At 43.8% G+C, this 25,206-nt stretch overlaps 1 protein-coding gene across 50 annotated transcripts in view; it reads left to right on the top strand.

Annotated features, from left to right (window-relative positions):
• The window catches only part of CELF2 (CUGBP Elav-like family member 2), a 671,263-nt gene that overhangs the window by 581,383 nt on the left and 64,674 nt on the right, over positions 1–25,206 (top strand). For all 50 annotated transcript variants that reach the window (XM_069765284.1, XM_069765281.1, XM_069765280.1 and 47 more), the window contains 2 exons: positions 17,834–17,992; positions 19,764–19,827. In XM_069765284.1, the coding sequence (XP_069621385.1) occupies positions 17,834–17,992; positions 19,764–19,827 (223 nt within the window). The remainder of the gene's footprint in view (positions 1–17,833; positions 17,993–19,763; positions 19,828–25,206) is intronic.

The following is a 25,206-nucleotide window of genomic DNA, read 5'->3' as shown; positions in this document are numbered from 1 at the left end:
TCAGAGCAGTGATGGAAATTGGAAGAGATTGTGAATAGTAAGTATCTACTTAGACACCATTACATACACTATTGGCAGTGGCATATAAGGTGTTAAACTGCCAGGATCATTGAGAATGCTGATCCTGGCAGTTACAGAATCTGGTTGTGTATATTAGGCGAGTTCCTGCAGCTTATCCCACCAATCCATATGCCATAAATTGACATGTGCCCATGACGAATATGTACGTCATATTGCATTTAGGCCCTGTCACTTGACATTTTTTTGTTCTTTTGAATCCAGTGTTCTTTTTCTTTTATTCTTGAAAATCTCCTTCCCTGAGATATAGCCCTCTCTTCTTTTCTTCTATATAAATTTAGTCATTTTAGCCAACTGAGCATGGTCCTCAACTCTTCTATATTGGAGTTTTTCAAGATCATGCTCAGTTTGCTAAAAAGACTACATTTATACACAGAGAAGAGGGAGCCATTTCTAAGGAACGCAGAGGCATCGGAAAGAAGAATAAAAAAGATGCCAGATTCAGAAGAACAGTTGCACTTGCACAAGGTAAAGAATATACATATTAATGTCAAGTGACAGGCTCTCTGTAAGGCCGGGGTCACACTTGCGAGTGCAATGCGATAAATTTGCGCAAGCCTCTCGCATCAATACCTTGCACTGCTGCAAGCATTCGGGACCGTAGTATTCAGCTGCACACTCTGGTCCCGAGTGCCGGCGGCAGTGCCGGTTAGTGAGGCGTGAGTTTCTCGCATTGCACTCGGAAGTGTGACCCCGGCCTAAGTTAGAAACTGACCCACGAGTGCAATCCAATGGTGTGTAGTAAAGTATATTTTGATCAATTTCATACCCATTAGAATCTCTTATAATTTATTCATGGTAAATTAGATCTCCAGTAATACTGTAGATACATAATAGATTGCAATAATATACAATGCACAATTATCCATCATCACAAAATACACACATTTAGAGAACATAACTTTTTATCCATTTTAAGGACTCTACTTTTAGGTCTCAGGTGTGAGATCATTTAAGTCACCAATGTAGGAACATGTACTATGCAATTGCCATTCTGCCAAGCTATATACTGATGCCATTCTTCAATGCTAATCACTTGAAGACATTTCCATTGCCTTCACTTCACCCTCTTTCTCTTCAGAGAATGTATATTGTGTGGTTGGATGCACGCTCTCATAGCCCTTATGCTTAGCTAGAAGAATCGTGATTTCAGCCTGTATTTCCAGTTTAGAAAGCACCGAGCTTGTCTTCCAGGCATAAAACTGTCTCTAAGCAACTAACATAAAAAGAGAAAAGTACACTAATAAAATAAAAAGTGAACTGTCCAGACTTTATATTACTTAAGACTATTATGTTATTAGAAAAAAAAAGCAAGAAGCTATATTCAACTTTTCCATTTACCCTTTTTATTGTGTTTTTTAGACAGCATCTATACATGTAAAATTGCAAATACGTTTTACATAAAATGACACTTTACCATTTAAATGTAAGTTAATTCTTGCTTTTAATAGACATATCTTATAGTATTCTCTATGACTCACACAGTCTGAGATATCTAGCTTTGTCAAGAGAGCAGATCAACATTCAACACTCAAGGAATCATTAGGTTAGACTATCAATCAGAATTTTTTGTTAGAAATAAAAAAATTCTAAACTCTTATAGTTTCCTCTCCTTGGCATACCTGTACTGCCGATGCTCCTCTTCCATGTTCTCCAGTCTGGTCTTTCTACCCTTATGGTCTACCAGTAGGCCCTGCTTCTGATTATCCCTCACTTGGTCACTTGGGGCAACCTGTGTCCCATCTTGGGATACAATACACATTATTGACATAAGTCACACCCCTCATGACTTCATGAGACTTACGCAGTGGCTGCAAACTCAGAAGACCAGACCAGAGAAGAAGAAACAGGAAACTATCAGATGAAGGAAGACGAATGACTTCAGCTGAACAGAAAAGGGAAGGGCCAAAGAAAGATTAGTATAAGAATTTATTGGAGGATTTACTCGTTCCAAGATCTTAGAATCAAGTAAAATAGCATCCATTTAGCTGAATATGTGCAAATCGAACTCTCAAATATTTGTATTCAATAAAATCCAAATTTATATCAAATCCAGTGTGCTAAGAATCGGTTTTACCATATTTGATGATAACTTTTAGATTGGTGGGGCCTGACCACTGAGAGACACATTGTCATGGTAGGGTGCATGCTCGACTGCCACTCATTTCATTGTCTTTGGAACGGCTGGACATAGCTAAGCGCTGTACTTGGCTATTTCCAACCAGGCAAAAGAGAATAAATGGATTGGTGATGTTGGGTGTTTGAGCGATCAAACCCTTGCTAATTTTGAAGTCATTATCTATGTACAACTCAGGGGATGGCCTCTTATATTTGGAATACCATGTGGTATGGCCAATAACAAAGAAAGTGCATTTAGCGGCAGTCATTTGCGGATCATGCCTCTCAGGTGCCATGCTACTAAATAATATAAACACATGCAAAGAAAAATCAATTGCTAAGATAGTGTACCTAATATATGTTTATGTGATCATTATTGTTAAACTCGAATAATTTGATTGTTAGTCTAAAATAGGACCAGATTATAGGAACTTCACCAGAATATATTGCACCGTTGGCCCACTGGGAAAGATTTGGATATTTCAAAGAACATTTCTTCAAAAAATGTTTGCAACTTTGGAATTGTAAAATCAAGTGCTAATTTGCTATTTAAGGTCGAGGCTTAGAATTTGGGTAATCCAATTTGTTAATGGTACTTCCCCTTAACGTGTAGAATCAGTCATTTAGTCTGTGTATGAATGCAGAATGTTGGTTTATTGTCTCCAGAACTTTCTGCCTTGTATCCATTGGAGATCAGGAAGTACACAGTCTGGCTAACAGGGAATTAATTAAATGTGTTTACTTGTGGCATTTTTGTAATGTGAGGCACTAATTAGTATTGATAATTGCAGTGACTAATACAGAACTTGTAACCCCTTGGAGCCTAGCCATTTCCTATTAAAAGTGCTTTGTGTCCAAAGCATGCCTGAGAAGTACTTAGACTGTCATTTATCCTGATGGCAGGTTTGTTTCCTGAGATAAGTGTACAAGTCCCTATGTGATATTAACCTTGCTGGTATTTTGTGTATTTCATGCTGTTTTAACTATGGGACCTTTGCTTTTTTATATAGAGGACATAATAAATAAGTGCATGAAGTTAATGAATTCCATACTATAGTTTAAAAAAAATAAGCCTGCAGGTAGACGGGACACCTAATTCAGTTTGCTTAGTTTATAGGTGAAAGGTATTTCTTCTTCGGTAAATCACACAATCCAACCACTTGAGAAATTAGGTCAGAATAGCTATATTTGGCCACTGCAAATATTTGTGTCTTCTATAAAAGCATACATGTTATGTGAGAAAAAATATTTTGGCAGGCAAAATGATTTTTGTGAGCTATGACATTTCTTCACATAGATCATGTCACATTATAGCAGGGCAGGGACAAAGTATTTTGGTGCCTTAGGCAGATGAAGCAAATAGCACTGCACTTTAGGAATGTGACTTAAAGCGAACCTGTCAGCAGGATTGTGCACAGTAACCTACACACAGTGTCAGATTGGCGCCGTTATACTGATTATAATGATACCTTGGTTGATGAAATACATCTTCTGCAGCATAATCGCATGTTTAGTGTGGGAATAATACATTTTCTTGATGTTATCCAGCTAGGGGAAAAAAACTATTTGAAAATGGCGCCTGCCACATCTGCGCAGTAACAGCTCTCAGTGTCTAGCTGTGATCCGATTACTGCTACTTCCAGCAGTGTCATCTTACTTGAAAAAAAAATTCCTCCTCCAAGATGGCGCCGCCTGCACAGTAGCAGCTCTCAAATCACAGCTGGACACCAAGAGCTTCTACTGCACATGTGCCGACAGCGCCATCTTACTGGAGAAGAAAAAAAATTCCTCCTCCGAGATGGCACCGCCTGCATCTGCGCAGTAGTAGCTATCAATGATAGCTATAGACACCGACAGCTGCTATTGCAATTTGTTTTTTTTCCCTAGCTGGATAACATTAATACAATGTATTGTTGCCACACTAATTGTGATTATACTGAAGAGCAGGGGCCATGGCTGGCATCAGCCTGCAGAAGTGTTTTTTGTCTCTTTCTTCAGTATGTTAGGTATTCATTCTGCAAACTAGGGGCAGGTCACTGAGGGATCAGTGACTTGTCAGCAGTCTGCATTATGAATATATAATCAGAGCACCACATACACCAACCCTGCCTTAGGGCACAAGAATGTCATTAAAACTGAAAATAAAGATTAAAGAAAACCATAAAATGGATTTCATCAACCAAGGTATTATTTTAATCAGTGTAACGGTGCTGACCGTACACTGTGTGTAGGTTACTATGCTCAATCCTGCTGACAGGTTCCCTTTAACAGGGAGTGTAATTTTAAAGTTAGAGAATCAATCATTTTGTGAAGACTATTTACACAATACAGAACAAAAATAGTGATATTCATCCCTGGCATCCTAAATTTTAAATGTAGAACCCAAAGACAGTTATGGAAATTGATGAAACAAAACTATAATCAACTCAATTAATCAATTAAGGTGTTCAACATTTGGCAAATACCCTAATGGAAAATAAACAGACCAACATTATAAATAAAGGGATACATCTGATAGTTTGGGCATCTGTCATGCACAAACATAGCTCACACAAAACGGATGATGGTTCTTATTATGTATTCTGGTTTTGGTGATGATACATTTTAATGATGGTTGTTCATGTAGTGATGATCATTGTGCTGATATATTCATCGCCAAACCATCGTCTGTACATGAATATGAAGCCAAAATCATCATCAGTACATAATTAGAGCACCAGATTCATCAAAAGTACATGAATATGCCACTAGAAACATCATAAGTAAATAAATACATCACCAGAACAACCATCAGTACTTGAATGTCACCAGAACCATGAATGCATGAATACGTCACCATAACCACCATCAGTGCATAACTGCGTCACCAGACCCACCATTAGTACATGAATGCATCACTAAATCCACCATCAGTATATGAATGCATTAACAGACCCACCATCAGTACTTGAATATGTCACTTGAGCCACCATAAATACATGAATACATAACCAGAACCAAGAGTACTTGAATACAAGAACCAAGCTTAGTACAACAGTCAATTGTAATATCAAGCCAGCCCCATAAACAATTGTTTCACATTAACCTACAACTCCCGGTATGTTCTTAACAATGGTAAGGAGATACTGAGAGTTGTTATTAACAGCCACCATCAGACCATACAGGAACCACATTACTGATGACAATTAGTCAGTATCACAAATAAACATTTACATCCAGGTACCTTATAGATTACATCTTCTTTGGAGTCATCTAAATGCTATGAGGACTTTTCACATCCACAGCTGTTCTCTGCAGATTTCCCTTTTATCGGGTCTTTTGCAGCACATCCCAACACAGTACCCTTAAAAATAGTGTTATTAAAATGCACTCTGAAAAAAATATCTGCCCATATTATGAGGCTAAATAAGCCTCCTATGGTGTATCACCTCCACACTGTCTATATGGCTATAACCGCCACACCATCTGCCCTTATGAACCAGGGCCTATACAATGGCTGTCCCCTCTCTAATTTTCCATGACACTTTCTATATCTCCACACTGTGCTCCCACCATGCTAACCCCTCTCCATATCGTGCCTCCATTTCACTTGGTCCCCACTTCATATCCAGTCTGTGCCCCTTTTCACACTATGCCCTCATACTACCCAGCACACTGCCCTCTTCAACTGTATCCACTCCTCACACTGTTTCCCTAAACAGTATGATGGTTATCACAACCACCCTTACGATATATTCACCACAACCCCCAATATATAGTACTAGATGGTAGCCCGATTCTAACGCATCGGGTATTCTAGAATATGTATGTTGTTTATTTATGAAGATTTTAGATCAATACATTGAATACACAGGATTAGACCGGACTGCACCTGTCGCTGATTGTTCGCGGCCGGCCATGTAGTATATAGCACAGCCACGTAGTATATAACAGCCCACGTAGTAAATAGCACAGCCACGTAGTATATTGCACAGCCACATAGTATATAGCACAGCCACGTAGTATATAGCACAGCCCACGGAGTATATAGCACAGTCCACGGAGTATATATCACAGCCCACGGAGTATATAGCACAGCCCACGCAGTATATTGCACAGCCCACGTACTATATTGCACAGCCCACGTAGTATATTGCCCAGCCCGCGTAGTATATTGCCCAGCCTACGCAGTACATTGCACAGCCCGCGTACTACATTGCACAGCCCGTGTAGTATATTGCCCAGCCCGCGTAGTATATTGCCCAGCCCATGTAGTATATTGCACAGCCCACGTAATACAAGGCACAGCCCACGTAGTATATAGCAATGTGGGCATCATATCCCTGTTAAAAAAAAGAATAAAAATAAAAAATAGTTATATACTCACCCTCCGTTGTCCCCCGGATCCAAGCGAAGTAGTTACCGACGCTCCTTGCGTGCTGCGGTCTCCAGAGTGCATTGAGGTCTCGCGAGATGATGATGTACCGGTCTCGCGAGACTGATACGTCATCATCTTGCGAGATCGCAATGCATGGAGCGGTCACCGGGGCGTCGCGAGGAGCGGGAAAGGCCTGTTCCTGATCCGGGGGCCGACAGACGGTGAGTATATAACGATTTTTTATTTTATTTATTATTTTTAACATTAGATCTTTTTACTATTGATGCTGCATGGGCCGCATCAATAGTAAAAAGTTGGTCACACAGGGTTAATAGCCTCGTTAATGGAGTGCGTTACACCGCGGTCCATTAGCGCTGCCATTAACCCTGTGTGAGCGCTGACTGGAGGGGAGTATGGAGCGGGCACTGACTGCAGGGAGGAAGGAGCGGCCATGTTGCCGCCGGACTGTGCCCGTCGCTGATTGGTCGTGGCAATGGTCGTCGGCGTTTTGCCACGACCAATCAGCGACTTGGATTTCCATGACAGACAGAGGCCACGACCAATGAATATCCATGACAGAAAGACAAAAAGACAGACAGACAGACGGAAGTGACCCTTAGACAATTATATAGTAGATGGTCACCACCACAGCCCCCAATATATAGAATGATGTCCACCACAGACCCCAATAAATAGCATGAGGTACAAAACAGCCCTCATGTATAGTATGATGGTCCCCATAACACCCTGTACAGTATTATCACTGACAAACAATACCCCAAACAGAATGATATTCACCAGAGCCCCTTATCCAGTCACCACAGTACCCAGTATAATGACCTCCACAGCCCCATATACAGTATGATCACCACAGCTCCTCATATACTTTGCTGTCTCCTTCACATCCCCTCATTTTATGGCTTCCGCACCGTCCCTCATTTTATGCCCCCCCACATTGTCTCTAATTTCATGCCCCCATGCACAACCCCTCATTTTATGCCCCCTGCACAGTCCCTCATTTTATTCTCCCCTCTGCACAGCTCTCAATTTATTTCCCCTATCTGCAGAGCACAACATTTTATCACCCTTGCAAAGCTCCTCAGTTTATTCCTCCATTTTCACAGCCCCTCTGTTCATTCACCCCATTTGTACAGCCCCTCTGTTTATTTCCCCATCTGCACAGCACCTCATTTTATACCCTTCTCTGCACAGCCCTACAGCTAATTCCCCCCATCTGCACAGCTGTCAGTTTATTCCCCCCATTTGCGCAGTCTCTATTTATTCACCCTCATCTGCACAGCCCCTCATTTTATTTGCTCTCCTCTGCACAGTCCCTCATTTTATTTCCCCTCCTCTGCACATCCCCTCATTTTTTCCCCTCCTCTGCACAGCCCTTCATGTTATTCCCCAATATGTGCAGCCTCTCATTTTTTTCCACCTTCTTTGCACAGCCCCTCATGTTATTCCCCCATCTGCACAGCTCCTTATTTTATTCCCCACCATCAGCACAGCCCCTCACTTTATTCTATTCCCCCATCAGCATAGCTCGTCCCATCATTTTATTCCCCCCTTCAACACAGCCCTGACCCTCATTTTATCCCCCCATCTGCACAGCCCCTCATTTTATACCCCCCTGCACAGTAATATAAGAATTTAAAAAAGAAAAGCTCATACTCACATAATCCAGCTCCCTGTCCACCATCTCCTCTTGTGCTCTTGTGTGAAGTGCAGCAGTGGATGCGGGACAGCGCGATGACATCACTGCACCACGCCACCCAACATCCCCTGCGTGCGTCTTCTTTAACAAGGCACAGGCCAGATGTGGCCTGTGTCTTGCTGGAGAGCCCAGCCAAGCAGGGGAGATGACAGCTCTTCTGCTTCTGTCCCAGGCAGCACCCACAGCCATTGTATTCATTTCTGACAGATGTGAATACAATTGAGTGTGGGGAGGGAGCGACAGCCAGAGCGCAGGCAGAGAGAGTGGTGAGCGGTGTCAGTGACTGACATTGCTCACCTCCATGCCTGCACCCTGGCCATCACTGTGCTGAATGTCTGCGGGCGCAGGAATATGTCGGGCAATCGCCGACATTCTACAGTATTTTTATCAAAGTGCGCCCTCCTCAGGAAGGCAGGAGGTAGCACGGGAAGCAATGTTTAGTGAGAAGTAATGAAGAAGACAGTATTTTTCTTTCCACAGTAAGGGCTTGTGCACACAACCGTAATAATCGGATAAGTGCTAACTGTGGTTTTGACGGATAGCACTTGTCCTCTTGTTTTTCTGTGCTCATGTCTGATTTTTTTTCTTCGGACCGCCAAGGAAAAAATTGCAGCATGCACGAGTTGCCTCTGCTAATCGGATGGCACTCAGCCATTCATGTCTGTGGGTCATGGAAAACATCAAACCCCACTTGGATGACATCCAAGTGCGGTTCGATTGTCATGTAGAAGAAAGAAACTTTTTTCTCCACATACAAAAAAAAGCATTAAAGTGCGATTAGGATAATTGGACCGATGAGAGAAAATTGGTCGTGTCAATTTTATTTTAATTCTATAATTTACAGGTCATTATTGCAGTCTATTAACAGTGTCCTAGGCAAGGAGGGCACACTGGAACACTTTAGAACAGGCCTGGGCAAAGTGCGGCCCACGGGACCCACCCGGCCCTCAGGCTGTCTCAGTCCGACCCGCAGTCCAAGACAGCCGAGGGGCTGGAAATCAGAGGTCCACAGGTCACACGGTGCCTGCACCCTCGCTATCTCCTTGTGCAGCTCTGTGCTACGCCCTCCGCTGACTCCTTTGGTGGAGGAGCAGAGTGCCAGGGAATGGGACCGAGGTGAGTTTGTGTTTTTTTTCCTCATGTGTATGGGTGTTAGGGTTGGCGGAACGCATCGAATATATATTTATTAGAAGAAGTTGGTGCGTTCGCAACCCGGGATCCACTGTGCAGGAAAGCACCTGCTGCTAGATATGGCGGTACAATATAGTAGTATAAACAGACTCTGTTACTTCACAGAGTCTGTTAGCAAAGATAACGCTGTGCCCTGTTTGGCTCACAGAGGAACACAGCTACTTAGTAAAGCAGATGGTGGTCATGCAGTCAAATGCAAACATGAAACTCCTCGCCGGAGGTGCCAGCATTCTAGGGGCTTATTTCAGCCGGGTTCCTAAATACACACACAGGAAACTCCTCGCCGGAGGTGCCAGCATTCTAGGGGCTTATTTCAGCCGGGTCCCTGACTGCATGCAAACATGACCACACTGGCGCTGAGCTCATACATAAATTGATACTAGCGCATGGCCGTGCTGCCATGCGCACCTCTTATAGCTGCAGCAAGTACAGGACCTACCTAGAAGGACCAATGAGAGGCTGCCACAGACGTTGAACACCTTCAGGACCTTCCTAGAGGACCAATAGGATTTGCTGCAGTACCTGAACATGTGACCCTTGATCTCCAATGAGAGATCTTACCCTGGGCATGCTCAGAAGGGGAAAAGTAGGACTTAGTCCCAAAGACGTCTGCTTGCTGCTGACCAGTACTGGCTACAATGGCAAAAGCTGTAACCCTTCGCACAGTGTCAGACTGAGCATGACGCTGGGACCGACGCCTCCGCTGAGCAGGCTCCACTGCGGCAGGAGAAGAATGGGAGACCTCAGTGGAGATGGCTCGAGATTCCCCCTGTGCAGAGGCAGGAACTCGACCCCTAACATTACCCCCCCTCCTAAGCCCCCCGCCCTTGGACCTCGCTCGAAGGCAGCAATGAGCTGCAGAGCCCGAATATTCTCAGCAGGCTCCCAGGACCTGTCCTCAGGACCATAACCCTTCCAGTCCACCAAATAAAATTTTTTTGCCACGTACCACCTTGCACCCCAAAATAGCATTCACCTCATAATCATCCATAGACGAACCCGATGTCCCGGCAGATGACTCAGAAAACTGGGACATGTATACGGGCTTCGAGAGGGACACATGAAAGGTGTCGGTGATACCCAGACGTGGCAGAAGGGCCAGACAGTAGACCACTGGGTTAACCTGTTCAAGGACCTTGAAAGGGCCAAAGTAGCGAGGCGCAAACTTAGTGGACTCAACTCGCAGCCTGATGTTACGGGCAGAGAGCCACACTAAGTCGCCAGGAGCAAAGGTCGGAGCGGTGCATCGATATGCATTGGCGGAGGACCTCATTCTCTCCTTGGAGGCTTGAATGACATCCTGAGTGCGGTCCCAAATGTCCCGTGCCTCCACAGCCCAGTCTGCCACCCTGGAGTCGGCGGAAGACACGGGCATAGGCACAGGTACCCGCAGATGCTGACCATAGTTTAGGAGGAATGGGGTCTGTCCGGTGGAGTCAGCTATGGCGTTATTCAGCGCAAACTCCGCCCACGGTAGCAAGGATGCCCAGTCATCCTGCCTGGCTGAGACAAAATGTCAAAGATATGTGACCAAGGTCTGGTTGGCCCTCTCTACCAACCCATTCGTCTCGGGATGATAAGCTGAGGAGAGATTCAACTCAATGCTGAGTAGACGACAAAGCTCTGTCCAGAATGGAGACGCAAATTTTGTCCGGCATACCATGTAGGCGAAATATGTGTTTGATAAACAACGCCGCCAGAGCCCGTGCAGAAGGTAGCCGTGGAAGAGGCACCAAGTGCACCATTTTGGAAACATGATCAGTGATAACCCAAATAATGGTGCAGCTACGAAACTTGGGTAAGCCAACCACAAAATCCATCTCCCAGGGTCTGTCTGCCACCGGCAGGGGATGAAGCAACCCAGCTGGCCGTTGACGAGGAGACTTGTTCCTGGCGCAGGAGACACATGCCCTAACATAGTTTGCGACATCATGGGCCATATGCGGCCACCAATATGTCCTCGCCAGTAGCTCAGATGTCCTTTTGGTCCCAAAATGTCCACCCACCCTAGACGAGTGAGCCCAAGAGAGAACCTGTGGACACAAACTGGATGGTACAAAAGTCTTGCCTGGAGGCACAGACTCTAGCGAAACCGGGGCCACAGTTCTCAGGCTCTCGGAAGGGACAATAAGCCGAGGCTCCTCTTCCTCCTCCTCAGATGATACAACGGAGCGAGAGAGCATCGGCACGAATGTTCTTCTCCCCGGAAAGAAAATGGAGGGTGAAATGGAACCGAGAGAAGAACAAGGACCATCTGGCCTGGTGAGAATTTAGCCGCTGGTCGGTGTGTAAATAAACCAAATTCTTGTGGTCAGTGAATACTTGGAAGGGAAAACGAGCCCCCTCCAAGAGATGTCTCCACTCTGAGAAGGCTAACTTCATTGCTAGCAACTCCCTGTCCCCGATGGACTAATTCCTCTCCACTGGTGTGAAGGTTTTTGAAAAGAAGAAGCAAGGATGCTTCCGACCTTGAGCATCCTTTTGGAAGAGGACTGCTCCAGCACCAACAGAAGAGGCATCCACCTCCATTATAAATCGGGGCGATGTAGAATGGGAGCGCTAGCAAAATTACATTTAATAGAAGTGAAAGCCTTGGAGACCTCCACAGACCACAATTTGGGATTTGCTCCCTTCTTGGTGAGGGCTACCAAGGGAGCAACCAAAGTTGAGAAATGAGGAATGAACTGGCGATAATAGTTAATAAACCCCATAAAGCGCTGCACCGCTTTAAGGGAGTGGGGTTCTTGCCAGTCCATCACAGCCTGTAGTTTGGCAGGATCCATAGCCAATCCTTGGGCGGAGATGATATAGCCCAGGAAAGGTAAAGACTCCTGCTCAAACACACATTTCTCCAACTTGGCGTAGAGGGAGTTAGTTCGTAAGAGGTTGAAGACTCTGCAAACATCTCTCCGGTGGGAGTCAATATCTGGAAAGTAGATGAGAATATCATCCAGATAGACTACGACCGAGGTGGAGAGCATATCCCGGAAGATATCATTTACAAAGTCTTGGAAAATGGCTGGGGCATTACAGAGCCCAAAAGGCATCACTAGATATTCATAGTGCCCATCCCTGGTGTTAAAAGCCGTCTTCCATTCGTCCCCCTCACGGATGCGAATCAGGTTGTAAGCACCCCGCAGATCTAGTTTAGTAAACACCCTTGCTCCCCAAAGCCTATCAAAGAGCTCAGATATCAGGGGCAGAGGATACTTATTCTTAATGGTGATGGCGTTAATACCCCTGTAATCTATGCATGGATGTAGTTCCCCGTTCTTCTTCTGCACGAAGAAGAACCCAGCCCCTGCAGGTGACACTGACTTCCTAATGAATCCTCTTCCCAGATTTTCCTGGATGTACTGTGTCATTGCCTCCATCTCCGGGAGAGATAACGGATAAACTCGACCCCGGGGAGGCTCAGCACCAGGCAAGAGGTCAATAGGACAGTCATAGGGGCGGTGAGGTGGAAGGGTCTCCCCAGCTCTTTTGGAGAACATGTCCGCATGGGGCCAATATTGCTTGAGGAGAGAGGATAGATCTGCGGGTACCTCAGTAGTAGCAACCTGAACACATTCCGTCTGACATCTACCCCCACAAGATTCACCCCATCCCAAAATTCTGCCTGTGGACCACTCAATATGAGGAGAGTGGTACCGTAGCCAAGGCATCCCTAACAGGACCTCATCAGTTCCCTCAGGAATGATGAGCAGAGATATAATTTCCTGATGAGATGGCAACATGGACAGAGAAAAAGGGATGGTCTGGTGTGTTATCTGTGAGGGCAGTGTCGACACATTTACCACTCGTACGGTTACTGGTTGAGCTAACATTACCAGGGGAATTGCGTGACGTTGGGCAAAGGCAGAAGACATAAAATTGCCCTCCGCCCCAGAATCCACGCAGAGCTCTACCGAGTGGGTAAATGAACTTATAGTAATTGTCCCCTTAAAGGACAACTTGGAGGCAAACGTTGCCGTGTCTAGTGTACCTCCACCTACTACCACTAGACGCTGATGTTCCCTCGACCGCTGAGGACATCTGGTGGTAAGATGTCCTGACTGATGGCAAACATGACAAACCTGGAGTGCACGAGCGGTCCGGGACTTAGGGCCCGCTCGGGACCCTACCATGGCTTCATGTGACTCAGGGACCAGGACTGGAGATTCCAAAGGTTTGGCAAAGGTGGGAGCCAGCCGAAACCTCTGCCTACACTGGGCTTGCTCTAACCTACGATCGTGAAAACTGAGGTCAATACGAGTGGATACAGTTATTAACTCCTCCAGTGTGGCAGGAATCTCCCTAATGGCCAGAGCGTCCTTCATGTGGTCAGCCAGCCCCCTCCAAAATATCGGAATAAGGGCTTTATCCGCTCCAGCTCAGATGCTAGGGTGCGAAAGTGGACGGCAAAATGGCTGACCAAGGACGAGCCCTGAGTCAATGCCAACAGCTGGAGCGCAGTATCATGGTTGACACGAGGTCCTAAAAAGATCTGTTTCAGAGTGCCCAGGAACAACGGAGCACTCTGCACCACATAATCGCCATGCTCCCACTGCGGCGTAGCCCACTCCAATGCCCTGTCCGACAGGAGAGACACAATAAATCCCACCTTAGCCCGCACTGTGGGGAAACATGCGGCCAGAAGCTCGAGATGTATAGAACACTGGCTCATGAAGCCTATACAAGGTTTACTATCACCAGAAAATTTTTCTGGCAGCGGGAGGCGAGATAGAGTTGGAACAGGGATGGCAGTGGACATGGTTGCTGCAGCCACGCTAGCAGCCTGAACAGCAACTGCGGTTACATCCAGAGCTGAGGTTGTGCGCTCGAGAGCTGCCAACCTACCCTCCAGCTGCTGGATGTACCGCATGGATTGCTGTGTGTCCGCCATGACTAGCCAGACCCTTGCGCTATTATACTGTTAGGGTTGGCGGAATGCACTGAATATATATTTATTAAAAGAAGTTGGTGCGTTTGCAACCTGGGATCCACCGTGCAGGAAAGCACCTGCTGCTAGATATGGCAGTACAATATAGTAGTATAAACAGACTCTGTTACTTCACCGAGTCTGTTACCAAAGATAATGCTGTGCCCTGTTTGGCTCACAGAGGAACACAGCTACTTAGTAGAGCAGATGGTGGTCATGCAGTCAAATGCAAACATGAAACTCCTCGCCGGAGGTGCCAGCATTCTAGGGGCTTATTTCAGCAGGGTCCCTGACTGCATACAAACATGACCACACTGGCTTTGAGCTCATACATAAATAGATACTAGCGCATGACCGTGCGGTCATGCGCACCTCTTATAGCTGCAGCAAGTATAGGACCTTCCTAGAAGGACCAATGAGAGGCTGCCACAGACATTGAACACCTTCAGGACCTTCCTAGAGGACCAATAGGATTTGCTGCAGTACCTGAGCATGTGACCCTTGATCTCCAATGAGAGATCTTACCCTGGGCATGCTCAGAAGGGGAAAAGTAGGACTTAGTCCCAAAGACGTCTGCTTGCTGCTGACCAGTACTGGCTACAATGGCAGAAGCTGGAAGGACAGCAGTAACCCTTCGCACAGTGTCAGACTGAGCATGATACTGGGACCAACGCCTCCGCTGAGCAGGCTCCACTGCGGCAGGAGAAGAATGGGAGACCGCAGTGGAGATGGCTCGAGATTCCCCCTGTGCAGAGGCAGGAACGCGACCCCTAACAATGGGCTGTTTAGGTGGGCATGGAGAGGCTATGGGGGTGTGACATGGTGCTGCACACATGTGGTGACATGGTGCTGCACACATGGGGCGACATAGTGCTGCACACAAGGGATGACATTGTGGTGCACACATGGGGCGACATGGTGCTGCACACATGGAGTGACATGGTGCTGCACACATGGGGGCGACATGGTGCATGCAGCACACATGGGGTGATAGTAAAATGCAGCCCCCGTAGGCAGACTCTATAGTATAATGCACCCCTATAGGCAGACTCTATAGTGTAATTCACCCCGTAGGCAGACTCTATAGTATAATGCACCGCCCATAGGCAGACTCTATAGTATAATGCACACCCCATAGGCAGGCTTTGTATTGTATAATGCACCACCCATTGCCAGACTCTATAGTATAATGCAGCCCCCATTGGCAGACTCAATAGTATCATGCACTCCTCATCGGCAGACTCTATAGTATAATGCAGACTCTATAGTATAATGTACCCCCCCCATATGCAGACTGTATAGTATAATGCAGCCCCCCATGGGCAGACTCTATAGTATAATGTAGCCCCCCCATAGACAGAATCTATAGTATAGTGCATCCCCCATAGGCAGACTCTATATAGTATAATGCAGCACCTCATAGGCAGACTCTATAGTATAATGCAGCCCCCCATGGGCAGACTCTATAGTATAATGCACCCTCATAAAAAAATAAATACATCCAATACTCACCTCTCCTCCTGGTTCCTCCTCTGCAGTGAGCACCCGCACATCTCCGGACCGCAGGCACCGAGTAGTGACATCATCGCGAACACTTTCAGTGTCTGTGTCAGGGATGTCAGATCCTGAGGGGGGTATGATGGGAGAGGGAGCTTGACGCTCTCACTCTCATCAATGCGCTCAGCTGTATCGACATGCAGCAGATACAGTTGAACTTCCGATGATGGGCGGCTAGGTGGCAGAGTAGCAAGATTGATTCTTCCTGCTCTGCTGCAGAATTCAACTGTATTGGTGAGCCGTGCACGCCGATACTGTTACAGTGGCGTAGCGCCGAGAAGGCCCCCTCAGAGCACAGGACCCAGGGCGATCGCCCCCTTTGCCCCCCGGTAGCTATGCTACTGCTGCAGATGAAAAGCTGTCTCCTCCTGTAGCATGTAAGACTGTCAGCGGCGCAGCCATGCAACAGGTCTGAACTGTCAATCATCAGGAGAGCCCTGCCCCTTAGCAAGAAGGAAGCCAATAGGCATAGGAGTAGTGCCCTCCTGAGGAATGAACATAAGCCAGCCCCCTTTAAATTAGCTCATTATATTTCATCATCATTGCGTTTTAACCACAAGCTGTCGTAGGTAAAATACAGCATAATATCCCCGTCTCTAAGCTGTAAAGCATACGCAGGGAATGATTCCTGTACATTTCATCTCCCCGAACATATTTCATTCAACAACAAAACACTTTCTCATGTCATTACAATTCTGATAATGGCATCTGCTTTTGAAACTCACAAACTTGTGAAATATGGAGCAGACAGTGAAGAATGAATACGCTGGGTATACAATGAAGAAATTGTTTTTTATGTATTGAATTGAGAGGTAGCTCCGAGAAATAGGATGTCAGGTTACAGTCAAGATATCAAGGCAAACTGCTTTGTATTTTAGCTTCATGTATTTATGATCATTTCTTTTGCTCATTCTAAAACAGCCCCATCTGTCTGTTATCAAACCATAAGATAAACCTCTTTTATACCTGATTGTGCTCCATAATTACTGCACTTTATGTCAGGCAGCTTACAGAATAGATAATTCATAGGAGATCATTCCCTGGCACAAACGCATTGATTCTTTAACAACAAATTATTTTACAAGTGGCAGGTCTCTGATCAGAAATATTTACTTGAATATATTTTGTGAACCTGCAAGTGGTATTTATATTCAACAACCTCCTAATAGTAGCGTGTGACTTTCAGCAGGATATATATTTATATTTAGATAGGTACAATCATTATCCATGTATCAGTGAAGCATTGTGGTCTGGAAAGGCATTCTTCAGGGACCGGAAGCTGAGGACCCTGATGGAGGAACACTCCAGGAGAACCGCTGTTACTCACTTTTTAAGGGTCTCATCACCCCACAAACCTTAACTGGTTATGATGAGGCCATATGCATTTAATGCCTTGTGGTAGAATTATTTTAAGGCGCTTTAAATGAATCCATTATGGCCTGTACGATGAAGATCATCATCATGGTCTTTTTAATTAATCTAATAATTGTAGACATAATTAAATATTAGTTAATTAATAATACCCTATTACCATTTTATTATTTCCAAGACATTTGCATTGACATTAGATGGAAATTGGCAAAATATTATCCAAGATAGGTCGTTTAGACGCTGTAACAACACAAATGATGTCATATTGATGCGTTACCAATTGCAGTTACCATACATGCAATATGTGCCTACAAAGTGGGGTACAGCCTCATTGACTCCTCCATTTAATACTTTATGAACAATGTTTAGACACTTACTAAGGTTCTGCTACCAGATACCCTTCACTGCCACTGTCATGTGGACGCCAGTAAGTAACCTAACCTGTATGCAGCATAGTGGCAGTCATGAAGTCATTACTGTATTAGTTGTTATATCCATTTTGTTGTGGTCTGTCCCATTTTAGGGGTGTTCTTCACCAATAGTGGTGAAATTTGCTGATACACAGAAAGACAAGGAACAGAGGCGTCTACAGCAACAGCTAGCACAACAAATGCAACAGCTTAATACTGCCACATGGGGGAACCTTACTGGACTCGGAGGACTTACACCACAATATTTAGCAGTAAGTAACGCGAATATTATCTGTGGCTGTACACTTGTATTTTCTGGAGACCACGACCTCAGTGGAACCCAAAATGAATCAGGCGCTTGCAGTTACGAGCTCATACGTCTTGATTAGGGCAAATTCAGGGATGAACCGGAAAAGACACTTAACACGCCACGTGCCCACATATAAGGGAGGCAGAGTTTAGTACTTACACAGTAAAGCACAAAACCCGCAGAAGACTTATATTAGAATTCTCTGGATGCTATTTCATATATAAATCCAGTTTATGGGGCCGTGTCCCAGGGTGGGGGCAATTAACTTAACCTTTGCCCTGATTAACGTAAAAGTCTAGCTCCAGTTCCAGTGATGACTCCTCGACTTATAGGGAATCTGTCAGGAGGTGTTTGATATGTAATCTGATAGCAACATGAAGAAGGAGCCAGGACCCTGATTCCAGTGATGTGTCATTCATTGACCTGCACGCTGTCATTTTGATACAATCAACAGTTTTTTTCTGCAATGCGGTTGAAGGGGTTTTAGAATGTCTTCTTTTTTATTATGCTTTTTGGGTTTATAAAAGGGCTTTTCAACAACATATTAAAAAATTCTCTCCAACCTTCTGGGGTCCACAGAACCGAAGGCCTCTGCATATAAACTTTGCGGCAGCACTCAGCAGGTTGGGTGGGTGTTCTTTTCTGCCCCTAGCTGCAACCATTCTACAGCCTGTGGGTAGGAGTAGACCAGGTACAGAATCATTGCAACAATGTTTATCTTCAGTGGCAGTGGTAGGGATGTCATTTTTTTTAAAATAATTTCTAATAAAAAATATCCAGTAATTCCTTTTATGATCATAATATAAAATATAATATTTTAAATAACTAAGTTTTGATTTTTGATTGCATTGATTGTATCTATGATATCCATACCAATATTATTATAGGTGGTATACTATTACAAGTCTAATATTATAAGGTATTAAGGAAACAGTTACCTGCACTCTCCTTTATAACACCGTGAAGCAAAGCTGCCAAAGTCAAAACTACAGTAATCTGCCAGAATTGTGCATACACATGACTTGTAGCAAAGAAACACGTCCCGAACTTTCTACCTGTGCATAATTAATGAAGTGCTCCACATAAGAACAAATGGAAAATTATACCAGCGGAATAACATGTATGCAGAGCAACTAGTTTTCTGCCACACTGACATTTAACGAGTAATTAATTTTTAACTCAAGAGGCCTTCAGGATTATTAGCACAAATCTTGGTTAATTCTTCTTTAGTATTCACGGCTCAAACTTGAAAACAGGTAATGATAGGGATGTATTCCTGTATGTACCTATGAAGCTCAGATTTCAGCCTCTTACAGGAGAAGAAGATATTTCCGAAAGAGGGGAAAAAAATGAGACTAATCTTTAACGATGAGTTATGGTAACGACAATGCTATAGAGGGCTTTAATTAGTCGCGCTGTGTCGGTTTAAATGTATTTAACACCTGGCTGTTAAAAAGACTAAATTGATTAATTGTTTTGAAAGCAGTCATTTCATTGAGTCTCTCTAGCTCGTGTGTGCCTTTCTGTTCAGAGATTAGACACTGATATAGATTTACAGCTCCGACCCAGGGGACAGCCTGTCCATCCGAGAGCAAAAAACTGTTTAAGAAATGGAATATATGAAAAGGGAGAAAGGGAAAAAAAAGACCTTGTGTGCAACAACGCATATCAAGCAGCCAATTTGTCTCATTGCGGATGCCTTATTGCTTGATTTCTTCTTCTTTTCCATACAGCTCCTGCAGCAGGCCACCTCCTCCAGTAACCTGGGTGCATTTAGCGGTATTCAGCAAATGGCTGGTAAGTGGAGAAAAAAGCATTTAATTTTAGCCAATTATGCCCTATTTTCTCCAGCTCTTAAGTTCCTTTGCTCTAATGATGTTCTGTTAAAAAGGGACACCCCTCTGTTAAATTCCCAATTGAAACGCTTGCTCTCTTAGAAATGGAAAATTGAACCAACTGCTCCGAGGTTGAACAAGTAGTTTATCCTACATTAGTCACCCGCCATTTGTCCTGAGCAGCCAATTGTAAAAGGCAGGAGAGCTTTTAGTCCCTGCAGCTGCATCATATTCTAATAATGGTGACGACAAAGCAACCACAGGACCTCGGTTTAACTTCTATGGAGATTGCAATGTCCTGGCAGCCCATTTAGTGACAACGCAGGCATTTTACAGAAAGCAGTGAACGCTGGGAAGAAAAATGTTCTGACCTTCTTTGGCAGGGACCAAAATTACAGACAACGAGTCGATATGGGATTAAAATCTATTTTCAACCTTGCAGAGTGGACTTGTGGCAGAGCAAGCCCAGACAACAAAATTACACAATAAACGTCCATTTTTCTTTCCTCGCTTCCCCCCCCCCCTCCCGAAATATAAAATTATCTTTTCGTTTCCAAAAATCAAAGCTTGCCTCTATTTGAAAGGCTGCGAGTTGAAGAATTTCTCTGTAATGAGCTGTGCCTGTTGTAGCTGATGTGTAGTGATTAGTGAAAGGTCATTCCCACTGTGTGACCTTCCATGCTGATATTCTAACTTAACATGGAGCTGCGGAAGGCAGGACGTGCGCTAAATCAGAGCTTGGATGCCCATTATGCCTGCCGTGAAAAACTGCGAGAAAGCTTTCTCTTTGTTTGATGCAAAAGCAAAACAATTTGGAGCATTAATGTGGCTGTATTTTATTTTAATCATGACCCCCACCACATCAATGAATATGTAATCTGCACAAACAAGGACAAAACGTCTCTGTTTTTTACACCCTGGACTGTGTAATTCTCGATTTTCTACAGTGCCCTGCCTACTTAATATTACAGGCTGGTTCTAGCCTTTGTGTGTGTCGCAGGTGCTTTTGTCCTTGTTATGCAGTATTTTTTTTACATGGTTTTCTATTATGCTTCGTACTTCACCAAAAAAATAATAATTGCCCCAAAATAGAATAATGTTTCACGAGAGTTAAAACTGACAATAAAGCTCCGAGGTGGCAAAAAAGTCAATAAGTAAATACAGACCACATCCATAGAAGAGGATGACATAATGGCGTAGAATACTAAACATGTCCCATTTGGGGTATGATGGGGGGCATATATTAGTTTTATTAGTTTTAATCACTGATGATTTCTCCATCTGCATAACATGAGATGGTCAAAAGAAATTGAGCAGTACCCAGATTCATCATGGTGATGTCCATATTTAGGGTCAACCAAGTGGTATGAAATATCTGCTGCGTATGGGCATGTTCTGATTAGTAGCGGGCACAAGGAAGTCAAGGCATAATCTCGTCTGGTTCCATGATTACTGGTTTTCCAGTTATTGTCCAAAAAAATGCAGAAAAACGGGGATCTGGCACTGCTCCCAGTCACATGCTGTACACTTTAGCGATAATGGTTTCAGTGCCTAAATTTAGCAGCTAAAAAACGCCCAAAGGTGCTCACTATGAAAGAGTCAAAGACTGAGAAAAATGTAAGAAAAATCAGGTGCTCACTACTTTGTGCTAAAATATTACTTTATAGTGGTTCCATAACCAGAGATTACTGAGACGGTTGTTTTGCGTGAGAGTCACTTCCTCTGATCAAGCATGAATCTCACAGAAAAGGGCTGTTAGACACAATTGTCTCCGCAATCTCTGTTTATGGAACCACAATAAAGTCATATTTTAACGCGAAGTGGGGATTACCCCATTTTTCTTGAATTTTTGTTTATACCAGTGATTGCCACATTATGCAATTATGAAAATGATGATGATGGTTTGTACTCATGCTAAACTGCCTGATTAGACTGCTTTAGTGTCTGTCTTCTACAGTATTATTATCTTCTACTATTATTTATTAGACTTTTCTGAGTATTTGATGTTCAAATATATTATAAGAGATGAGACACTTATACATCATTGTGCTATAGGAAAGGTCCACAGTACTACCGTCCAACTGATCCACTGATCGATTGCTACACGTCTTGCCAATTATAGGTTCCTGTTTCGTCATTTCAGGATTTTTTAAATCTCTTTTCTTTTTGTCTTGTGAGATTGGTTGCTGTGTTTTTGCACCAAATGCTTAAATGGTACACATGCTACATGAATTTTGCACAAAATAATAAATACTCTTTATTTGTCTTTCACCTGTTTTGTAAGTTTTTAGCGTAGTGTAAAAAGTAATGGTATATAGAATCAATCCACTAGAAGACCGAAGTAATTTTGCGCCCAATTTAGTGATTTTTCTTTAAAAAAGCTAAATTTCATTAATTAGGCAAAAACGTCTGCAAAAGCCACATTGACGTAAAAATGAGAAAGTTAGTTAAATATCTTGAAGAAAACTTTAAGAAAGACGCAAATCATTTGATGATTTTGTCGCAGAATCGAAAATTAAAAATTAGGAATTATTCACACCAAAAAATTGGTGGAAATGCAATGATAAATCGGGACCATAGTTCTCCTTTCTCCCAACAAGATTCTGGACTATCAGTTTTTCCTAGGTAATAATGGTTTTTAAATTGGAAATACTATTTGGGGCTATTTTAGGATTCAAAATGAATTGTTTGGGATTATATTGTTGAAATGTTGGATGAGGAAAAATTCACATCTGCATCGGCTGTTCTGGTAGGAGCCATTTTGCAGATTCCTTTTTTCTATGGGAAGAATAGCGTACTAATTTGCCGCACTAATCTTCCATCAAAATGACAGACACCAGGACAGAACATGATAGACCACATTGCAAGAGTTCATGTACACAAACAGATAATCGATTAAACGATGAATGATGTGATCATAACTCATGACTAGTAATGGCAGACAAATGTTTACACAGCACAAGAATTGTGAATGAGATGGTTGAATAGCGATCGTTACATCGTAACATCATAGTGCACTGTGATTATATACCGTATACAGATAATCTAAACTGCAGGTTTGTTCAATCTTAAATACCATAGGTGATACTAATTATATTATATACATTAATTCATGAACTATTGTACAAACATTTCCGTTGATAATGAACAAAGAAAATGTTGCCAAATTGGTGATAAAATGTTCAATATACCGTAATTTCACAGTTTTATAATAACATTAGCATTTGAGTAATAGTGATGAACAATATGACATGAATCTGTTCTTGTTCCAATGCTCCGACTGCTACTGAACAGTCCCCTTGGATCAACCAATCACTGTAAACCATGCCTATCTAGGCTCTGAATTTCTGCTCATTTTTTGCTGGTCAGATCATTGAATGAGAGAACATTCTCTATTTACATTACAAAATTTTAGAAGATTGAATTTTTCACTCGCCTAAATTATTTCATGCACATTTTTGGGCACATTGCTCAGTAGCTCAACCCATTCACATTAGACAATTATAATGAACAATGGGTGGTTAAAGAAGCACTCCCACTCCCCATTCTTTATATTTTTTATTCGATGTGTGTATTTATACTTGTAATATACTGTGAGTGTATTAATATACTCACCTACCGTTGCTGTCTCCGGTGTCCATCGTCATTCTTCTCCTCTTTTCACTCTATGCATGAGCCAGAAGTCTCTTTTACAATGAATGCCTATGGAACCTCGTTCTAACGCTCCATAGGCATTTGATTTTACTGAGAAGAGAAGAGTCTGCAGTTTGGTGAAGTCACTGAGAAGAGGAGAAGATTCTGCAGAGGGGTGATGTCACTGAGAAGAGGAAAAGAGTGCAGATTGGTGATATTACTGAGAAGAGGAGAAGATTTTGCAAAGGGGTGATGTCACTGAGAAGAGGAGAAGAGTCTACAGAGGGGTGATGTCACTGAGAAGAGAAGAGTCTGCAGAGGGGTGATGTCACTGAGAAGAGTCTGCAGATTGGTGATGTCACTGAGAAGAGGAGAAGATTCTGCAGAGGGGTGATGTCACTGAGAAGAGGAGAAGAGTGCAGATTGGTGATATTACTGAGAAGAGGAGAAGATTTTGCAGAGGGATGATGTCACTGAGAAGAGGAGAAGAGTCTACAGAGGGGTGATGTCACTGAGAAGAGTCTGTAGAGGGGTGATGTCACTGAGAAGAGTCTACTGAGGGGTGATGTCACTGAGAAGAGGAGAAGATTCTGCAGAGGGGTGATGTCACTGAGAAGATGAGAAGAGTCTACTGAAGGGTGATGTCACAGAGAAGAGTCTGTAGAGGGGTGATGTCACTGAGAAGAGTCTACTGAGGGGTGATGTCACTGAGAAGAGGAGAAGAGTCTGCAGAGGGATGTTTTCACTGAGAAAAGGAGAAGAGTCTGCAGATTGGTGATGTCACTGAGAAGAGGAGAAGAGTCTGCAGAGGGGTGATGTCACTGAGAAGAGGAGAAGAGTCTGCAGAGGGGTGATGTCACTGATAAGAGAAGAGTCTGCAGAGGGGTGATGTCACTGAGAAGAGAAGAGTCTGCAGATTGGTGATGTCACTGAGAAGAGGAGAAGATTCTGCAGAGGGGGGATGTCACTGAGAAGAGTCTGCAGATTGGTGATATTACTGAGAAGAGGAGAAGATTTTGCAGAGGGGTGATGTCACTGAGAAGAGGAGAGTCTGCAGTTTGGTGATGTTGCTGAGAAGAGGAGAAGAGTCTGCAGAGGGGTGATGTCACTGAGAAGAGGAGAAGAGTCTGCAGAGGGGTGATGTCACTGAGAAGAGAAGAGTCTGCAGATTGGTGATGTCACTGAGAAGAGGAGAAGATTCTGCAGAGGGGTGATGTCACTGAGAAGAGGAGAAGAGTCTGCAGATTGGTGATATTACTGAGAAGAGGAGAAGATTTTGCAGAGGGGTGATGTTACTGAGAAGAGGAGAAGAGTCTACAGAGGGGTGATGTCACTGAGAAGAGAAGAGTCTGCAGAGGGGTGATGTCACTGAGAATATGAGAAGAGTCTACTGAAGGGTGATGTCACAGAGAAGAGTCTGTAGAGGGGTGATGTCACTGAGAAGAGTCTACTGAGGGGTGATGTCACTGAGAAGAGAAGAGTCTGCAGAGGGATGTTTTCACTGAGAAGAGGAGAAGAGTCTGCAGATTGGTGATGTCACTGAGAAGAAGAGAAGAGTCTGCAGAGGGGTGATGTCACTGAGAAGAGGAGAAGAGTCTGCAGAGGGGTGATGTCACTGAGAAGAGGAGAAGAGTGCAGATTGGTGATATTACTGAGAAGAGGAGAAGATTTTGCAGAGGGATGATGTCACTGAGAAGAGGAGAAGAGT

The sequence above is a fragment of the Ranitomeya imitator genome, chromosome 4 (genome assembly GCF_032444005.1).
Source record: "Ranitomeya imitator isolate aRanImi1 chromosome 4, aRanImi1.pri, whole genome shotgun sequence".
Classification (NCBI taxonomy): domain Eukaryota; kingdom Metazoa; phylum Chordata; class Amphibia; order Anura; family Dendrobatidae; genus Ranitomeya; species Ranitomeya imitator.
This window is presented reverse-complemented; position numbering and strand designations above follow the sequence as displayed.